We start from the raw sequence: 9,034 nt of genomic DNA, 5'->3' as shown, positions 1-9,034 counted from the left end.
CAACTTCTTCTTCGGCCACTTCTCTAGATCCTTTAGACATATTTTTCAATACTACAAGAAAATTCAAATAAGTTTAACACACTCAGGGACTAAGCTAGAGGTGTATCATGCATGATGGGGCATGAATCAACCTTTGGTTTTTCGAGAATTGGCTCAATCTTGACTCTGATACCAAACTTGTAACATACCAAACCTGACTCTTTAATAGGATCCAAGTATGGTGTGTCACTACTTAAAATCAAACTACCTTTTAAACATTTTGGCGAAAGATTTATATATTCCTTACAAAGTTATAAATATAAAACATATATTAGCTGTTAATTTACCAAGGTTTGAATGAAAACATCAACAATTTAAAAAATAATGTACAAGCCATATGGCGTATAAGTTTAAATATAATAACTTCATTAAACAAAATGTATTAATTTAAAACCAAGCATTAATACTTCATAGAAATCTCATAAAAATATAATCTTATAAAAATAGAAGTTCTTCATACAAATCATTTCCAAATACACTTATGTGTCACCCCCACGAGTCATGCATGATATGAAACAAAGCAATCAAATCGCAATAGTAGTAGCACTCTGGCATAGTCCTTCTAATAAAGCCTTCCTTTAGTCAACAAGCCTAAGAAGGAAAATGTAACAAAGTAAGTTAATATGAACTTAGTAAGCTCCAAAAAGAATTCATAAATAACATTAATGATAGTACATCTGAACCTTTCTGAAAGATTTACACACATTTATATAGTACGCCCAATGGTGTATATAGAACACAAACAGACTCAATATGCCAACTTACTTATCACTTAGGCGTATACTATATGCCAGCTCAACACAACTCAGACAAATCTATTCTCATGTCAGCCACATACCCAGAATTCAAAATTAGAAGCATATCATTAAGTTTTATTCACATATATTCTCCCCCTTAACTCCCCCTATCATTTTTGTTCAGAACAACATGTTTTATTGTGATCTGTCAATCCAATTTGCAATATAATTGCCCTATTGGAAGCTACACAATCCTAGCTCTTCATCTCCATCACCTCATATCAGTTCATATCATATCATATATATCATAAGTAGATGGTAGTGGCTTAAGCATGAAGAATGACGCTTACTTTATATCACAGACAGATTGCACTCAGGCTGAAAACCTTGGATAACCATTACCCACACAACATCTTTGATCCATTACAGAGGAGGATTACTTACCTTACACGAATTATAAAATAAAGAAAATAACAACACATGGAAGTAAGAAGCAACTCACTAGAAACTCTAGCACAAGTCTGTAAAGCAAGTCATTTACCTTTATCACTTGCACCTTCGTTAACTTCTTGAGCAGTGAGCTGGTACTAACATAGAAAGTAGCTGAATTTTACAAACCTTACTTCGAAGAGGTTTTCTAAACTTAGGTTTTTTTTAAAGAGTTTTTAGAGGAAATCAAGGAAGAAGAAGAAAACGTAAAAGTGTTCAAAAAGACCACCGCTATCCTTATATACTTAAGCTCGGAGACAAAGATTAGTGCAAAAACCAAATAATTCCACTAACTATCTTGATTCTCGTGATTAAGTGCACTTAAAATAATTTAGGTCTTATCATCTACAATAGTTTAGTTCCATTGTAACTAAATCTCAACTTAACTAACCAAATTACCATACTTAAATAAAAAAAAAATCTAAACAGCTGTAAACTTAATGAGTTCACCCAAAGCATCTGGGTTGGGCGGATACTTAACAGAAGAGTCTGCCAAACCACAGAACTAGCCAAAACTAAGAGTTCGTAAAATGGCGAAATACACATAATTCTATACTTAGCCAAGACAAACATTTTACTTACCCATATCTATTCTTATTTTACCAATCATACGTCAAACAGTAACTAGATACAGAGACTTCGTTGGGCTGGTTGTTACATTTATAGAAATAAATTTTACCAAATTTAGTACATGTGTTTCCGAGTTAAGGAGTCTTGCTGAATTCTGGCTTTTAACTAAATGATTTTGAACTTATATTAATAGGTAATCTAAATAGCTCATAGTATGAGGAATCAAAATGAGCAATTAATTCAAGGGACTATTATATCATCTATCATGTCCATTTCGGGAGATATCTATTGGAAAATTTAATTTTAAAAATAATATTTTTAGGCACAACAGAAATTATTATTTTTCTTAAAACCAAGCCATTGTAATATTTATAGCAATAAATACTAATCGAAATTATACATGTGTTTTGTACAAGGCAGTTATGTCGATCTTTGATTTCTATGAAACATCCTTCTTTGTCATTCTCGAACCATGTATTGCTTTTAGTGTGGGCTTAAAGAATCACGAACCAATCACATAGAATGAAAACCTTACTAACTTTCATTGGGAAAGCTCTCTTTAACCGGTAACTATGCATTTTCTCAAAAACTAGAATTTATTTTGTAAAATGAGTTTCCATTTTTTTTATAGATAGAATAAAGACGTAAATAACGTATATAAATTGTTCAACACATAGTTCCTGCTTACAGAGAATTAGTACAACAATTCTGTTTGAATAAGGTCTAATTAAATAATAATATTTTAATAGAAAATACAACTTTTGCTCTAAGTAGAAGAGCTAGAGGCGGTGACAAGGCCCAAAATATTATATGTGTTATTTGGAATTTTATCCAAAACTTATAATTTATTCAACCCAATATTTATTTTTTATTTTCCAAAATATTATTTATTTAATCAATTAATTTAATTAATTAAATTAATCTCTCAATTAAATTATTTTTTCAACTCAATTCTAATTTCGTTAAAATCATGGTAATTTTTCTCTATTAGAATCTATGAGAAAAATATATTTATTTGTTTTATTCAACAAATCCATGATGACTAATTAATTTAATTATTATTTCAAAAATTGATTATTTAATTAAAATTAATTAAATAATAATTCAAAAAACATAAATTAATTTCTAAGTCATCTTTTTTGTTTAATGAGAAAATAAATTTACTACGAATAGTGATACATGTGATATATTTCTCTTACTTCATCGTTTTCATTCATTTCACATTATTGATTTTACATGCAATTTATTTTTGGTTATCTCAAGCTAGCAAAGGAACTGATAGAAAAGATATGAAAGATACTTTAAATATATAAAAAAATACGACTAAAAATCTAACACACGTAATACAATAAGGGCAAACTATAAAATAGTCACCCCACTATTAACATGCTTTTGTTTTGTTTTGGCATTATTAAATTTAATGTTTTGGTCACCCATCCATTAAACCACTGATGAAAGCTTTTTTATTCGCCCTCTAATATTTATAAATTCTATCAGTTATGTCCTAATTCTAAAAAGATCAATAAATTTAGCTCTCAACTTTAAGAATTTTGTCAATTTAATCTTAATTATTAAAAAAATTTTAAAAAAAAACCTAACTTTCTTCAAAGTTCATTTTTTGTATAAAAATACATATAAAATTATAAAATATTTATAAAAAAATGAATCTCCCATTTTTCTCATTTTCTAACATGATTTTTTATTAAAATAATAATTTTATAAATAAAACAATGGGGAAAATCATAAACAAAACTTAAGCAGATTCAACTTTTTCCTTTTTCAACATTAACGACCACCATGTTTATATTAGCTAAAAAAGTTAAAACATGAGAACAAAAAGCGTAAGAACTTATGTCTTTAGGTTGTTGTTGAAAACAAGTTTGTTGTGTTTAAGGTTGTGCTTGAGGGAGGACATGATTCAGGATATATAGGCGGGCATGATCAGGGAGGGATATGTAGGTGCCTATGAGGTGAGATCTTGGAGACCAAGTTAGTGGAAGGTCATACCAGCAGTTTCATAATCGATTTCTAGTTCGATGGTCCGATGACGGAAGATATGAAGATTAAGGAGTTCGAAGTAAAAGTTATTGGTGCCGGTTATTATGGGCAAATGTGGAGCCTAGCTCTTGACAAATTTAGTGCGGACTAAGAAATAAGGTTAAACATATAATAAATAAATTATTGTTTATAAAATAAAACTAAAAAAAAATTTGAATATGGTTTAAGACTTGGGATTTTAAAAAATATATTTTATTTATAAAATTATTATTTTTAATAAATAAATTTCATATTAGAAAAAGAGAAAAATGAGTATTTATTTATAATTATGTATGTATTTTTATCAAGAATAAATTTTTTTAAATAATTTCTTTTTAAAAAATTAATTTTTAATTTAATGTGTGAAATTGAAAGTTTTTATACTTAAAAAAGTTAAAAATTAATTTCTCTCATTTTTTTATTTTAAAATCCCAATCTACTCATTAATATTATTAATATTTTTTCATCAAATTTTGTCAACTTGACATTTTGATTAGATTATCATCATATGATGTAGCATATGATTGATGAAAATAAATATATTGTTGACAAATTTTGACTGAAAATACTAATGGTATTAATAATTAGACTATAATTTTTAAATTGGAAAGTATGAGGATTTAATTTTTAACTTTCAAAATATAGAACTTAAATCTCAAATTCATTAAAAATACAATGACTAGCAACATAGTTTAACCTTTTTATAACAAGTATTTATAATATTTTTATTATATTAAATAAGATAACTGAAACAATTAATGCTATCATTCTTGTAAACACTGAACGTCGATAATGACAATATAGAACGATCGCAAAGCAATAAGAAAATAAAAAAACCATACAAATTTTACGTGAAAACCCTTTAAGGAAAAAATCAAGAGCAGATAAGAAGAAAATTTACTAATATCGAATTTGAATGATACAAGAGGAGTTTCGACTACATCTATTTATAGGTTGAACACCTTATTCTAATTAATGTCAAATAGAAGCAGTGTAGTAAAGTTGAAACAACTTATTCTAATTAATATTAAATTAAATAGAAAAAGTATACTTCTATACGGATTCTACTTGTGCAGCCCGTATCTCTATTTTGCCATTGTATTTTACTTCTTTAATAGGAATTTGAGTTACATAACTTTAACAATTCTTTTTAAATTAAAGCATAAATTATAACGTCAGAATTGTATGGAACGAACATGAATATTCATTGGTCTCACCTCTTTTTTGTACATGAACATGTAAATTATAGTGTTTGATAATTCAAGAATTCGTATTCTCATAAAACTTCCAATAAATCATAGCTTTCTAGAGATGAGATTTATTGATAGATTGTATATTTTAAAAGAGAGAACGAAAGAGTTAAGAAAATGAGAGGATTACCATTAAAATCAACTTCTCTTAAGTTTTCACTGCTGATTGTAACTCAAAATAATCACTTAAGAATAATTATCTAATAAATAAATTTATTTAATTTATTAAAAATTGATAACCATTAAAATTTTAATAATAAATATTTCAACATTCTCTCACTTGATCGAAATTTATAACATTGTCTCATTAATAGTTTTATATACAGAAAAATAAAATCATATTATAACGAAAAATATATGGATAAATTCCTTTATGAATAAATCTTCAATATTTGTTCCAGGTCCTATGCAGACGTACACTTTTCTCAACCAAAATGTATACAACCATAATGAAAAAACAAGCTAAACAACATAGTGTGAATTTTTCTTTCTTTCTCAACCTCCACGATATCACCAGTATCCCTTTCAATCTCTTCATCCATATTACATCTCTCTTGTGAAGTTAAATTTTCACCCACTTTGATAAAGCCCTTGCGTTTCCAAAACTTCCAGTCAGGGATTTAAATAGCGGACCGTTTTCGGAATAGCGGCCATTATATAGCGGTAGCGCCGCCGACCGAAACCGCTATTGCTGAAAATAACGGAGGGAAGCGGATTCACACCGATAACGGTGGATAGCGGCCGCAATTTAACGGATAACGGATAATTGCGGCAATAACGGGCCGCTATTCCCGTTATTTTCCGTTTCCGTAAATTAAAAAAAATCAAGTGCTGTAGATGGATGGTGATTCTGGTGAATGAAATACTGAAGTGAATAGTGAAAAGTGAAGACTGAAGAAAGACTGAATCAATGTACTTTATAATAAAACAAAAGGGAATATATTCCCTCTCTACCTGCAAAATCGGCTTTCAAGTTTCAAACTTTCAATCAAAACAAAGTAAAGTAAAGTAAAGTAAAGTAAAAGACTGAAAGTCGATTAAAAAATCAAAACTCACTCACAATACAAGTCAGTAAGTCACAGACTCACAAAATCAAATTTCACAGAATCACAAGCAAACGAAAAGACAAAATATATTTCTCATTCATTCTCCATATTTCGACAAGGCAAACAACACAACCACAGGGCACAGGCAGCAAGCAAAGCAATAGATCAAGTAAGTAGAAAACTAACCCAGTAAGTAAAGTACTTGCATGTCTTGAATCTGCAGCATAGAGTGATTTTTTGAGATTTTTATCCCTAGATCTATGTTCTACACAAAAAAAGGGGGTTTAAAATATTTTCGCGATTTCCGACCACCGTGCACGGCGGCGCCGTCGCCGGTGACCGGCGGCTGCCACGGTGGCCGATGGCCGGATTCTGGGCAACGGCAGAGAGAAAAAAGAGAATTGAGAGAAAAAGGAAAAAAATTATTTGAACAATGGCTAAAATGAAGATTCTGAAAAAAAAATTGATTTAAATAGGCCTTCAAAACGACGCCGTTTAACCCGCGCACTTACCAAACGGAAGGGTTAATTACGCTTTTAGCCCTTCCTATTTTTTATTATTTACAATCAAGCTTATTTCTTTTTTAATTTTATCCTATAATTTATTTCGTATTTCAATTTGGTCCACCTTGAAGCTGTGCGTTTTGAAGGATGGGGATTATTTCCCATTTGATCCATTTTTGTTATTTGCGTTCAATTTGGTCCTTTTTCTTTTTATTTATTTCGGATTTGCCGCAAATTTATGTTTTAAGTTTGATTTAGTCCCTTTTTTGTTATTTTTGCTATTTTATTATTAAATTAATTAATTTAATATTACTATTACTATTATTATTTTTCCTTTTTTCCTTTTATTATTTATTTACTTGTTATTATTACCATATTATTAAAATTTAATTAGTTTTGCATTATTATTTCAATTATATTTCTTTTCATATTTATTTACCTAAATATTTTAAATACATTTATTTTATTATATCATTTTATTTATCTATATAGTATCTCCTTTCATATAATTTTTAATTTTAAGATTTTTATTATTGTTATTATTATTAATACCATCATCATCATCATCATCATTATTATTATTATTATTATTATTACCATTATTATTATTATTATTACTATTATTAAATTGTTTTACACAATATTTATTTATTTATTTCTATAATATTAGGTCTTTACTTTAGCTTTAAATTTTGTTTACTTTTTTTGGTATTATATTGTTGATAATATAAGTAATGAGCTGCTTATATTTCTAAATATAATTTTATGTTTCTTATATATAAATAAAAATAAAGCATGCCACCACGTGAAGAGTTCCCGACTAAAGGATTGGAGGGTGCACCAAGTAATGATATAGGTTGGCACTTTGGAACTCCAGTGTCAAATGCGAGAGGAAGTATCGTATGTAAACTTTGTGGTAAAGTTGTGAAAGGAGGAATAACACGATTTAAAGAGCACATTGCTCATAAAACCGGCAATGTTGCACCATGCCCTAATGTTACTGGTATGTGATACTTTATTATTAAATGTTATTGTAAATTTATCAATAAAGATTATATATAATTGATAATAAAATAAAGTGTGAATTATTTTTATTTTATTAACAGGTGTCATTAGAGAAAGTATGATGAATGTACTAAAAGAAAGCAACACAAAGAAAATAGACAAAAAGAGGAGAAAAGATGAATTCTTATCTCAATTAACAAAAGAGGAGGATGAGCACGAGGGATTCATTGATGAGGTTTCTGCTATAAGGCAAGCAACTCGAGAAAGTATCTAATCACAACACGAGTGGCATAGAAGGGAAGAATTCAGACGAAGTACTGGTGGTTGGGATAACATTTATGAAGAAGGGCGATCTTCTCATGGATCAGCTAGAGAACATAATAGAGAAAGAACAAGTAAATCTATTCCAGGTGAGTTTGAGTTTACCTTAAGGGGAGCTATACCTGAATTGGTTAGAAGCAAAAGTTCAAAGCAACCAAAGGTCAATGACTCTTTTTTAAAGAGTTTTCGAAGGAAGATAGGTGAAGCGGTATCAAAATTTATAATATATGAAAGACTTCCTTTTCAATTAGCAAGCTCTCCATGGTTGTATAACTTAATTCAAGTGGCAACAGAAGTTGGACAAGGTGTAAAGCTCCCAACACCTTATGAGGTTTCAGATGTGTATTTGGAGTCAGAGTATCAACGAGTTCATGATTGGGTAAATGTACTAAAGACTCATTGGAAAGAATTGGGTGCAACTCTAATGTGTGATGGTTGGACCAACAGTTTGAATCAAATGCACATCATTAATTTCCTTGTTTATTGCAGTAAAGGAACCATTTTTTGGAAATCGGTAGATGTCTCAAGTGTCCGTAGTAGAGATGCTGAATTCTACTACCGTTTGTTAGATTCAGTTGTAGAAGAAATTTGAGAAAATTACATTGTCCAAATAGTGACTGATAATGAGGCAGCAATGAAAGCTGCTAGAAAAAAATTAATGTTGAAAAGACAACATCTATATTGGACCTCATGTGCAGCTCACTGTTTAGATTTATGCCTTGAAGATATTGGGAAAAAGCCTAGTGTAGCAAAAGTGTTAGATGAGGCAAAAAAAGTGACTTGCTTTATATACAATCACATTTGGACTGTTGATTTCATGAAGAAGTATACACAAGGGAAACAAATACTTTGACCCGCTCTTACTCGATTTGCAACTCATTTCATTCAACTTGAAGAGATAACAAGACAAAAGCAAGGTTGAGAGAAATGTTTAATTCAAAGGTCAGTATTTTATAATTAGTTAATATAATTACTTAAATATAGTAACCTTTAGTGATTTTATTAGTTCCAAATAATTTAAATTATATTATTTTAAA

The 9,034-nt window shown here is 29.1% G+C and overlaps 1 protein-coding gene across 1 annotated transcript; it reads left to right on the top strand.

Annotated features, from left to right (window-relative positions):
- The first annotated feature begins 6,301 nt into the window (after window positions 1–6,301).
- Window positions 6,302–8,480, top strand: LOC121213657 (uncharacterized). The gene is made up of 3 exons (XM_041086531.1): window positions 6,302–6,337; window positions 7,466–7,674; window positions 7,778–8,480. Exons 2-3 carry the CDS (start codon window positions 7,467–7,469, stop codon window positions 7,948–7,950), a joined length of 381 nt encoding a protein of 126 aa, XP_040942465.1. The 5' UTR covers window positions 6,302–6,337; window position 7,466; the 3' UTR covers window positions 7,951–8,480.
- The last annotated feature ends 554 nt before the right edge of the window (window positions 8,481–9,034 follow it).

Source organism: Gossypium hirsutum, chromosome D01 (genome assembly GCF_007990345.1).
Source record: "Gossypium hirsutum isolate 1008001.06 chromosome D01, Gossypium_hirsutum_v2.1, whole genome shotgun sequence".
In the NCBI taxonomy this organism is placed as follows: domain Eukaryota; kingdom Viridiplantae; phylum Streptophyta; class Magnoliopsida; order Malvales; family Malvaceae; genus Gossypium; species Gossypium hirsutum.
Note: the sequence above shows the minus strand (reverse complement) of the source record. Positions and strands in the feature narration are given on the sequence as shown.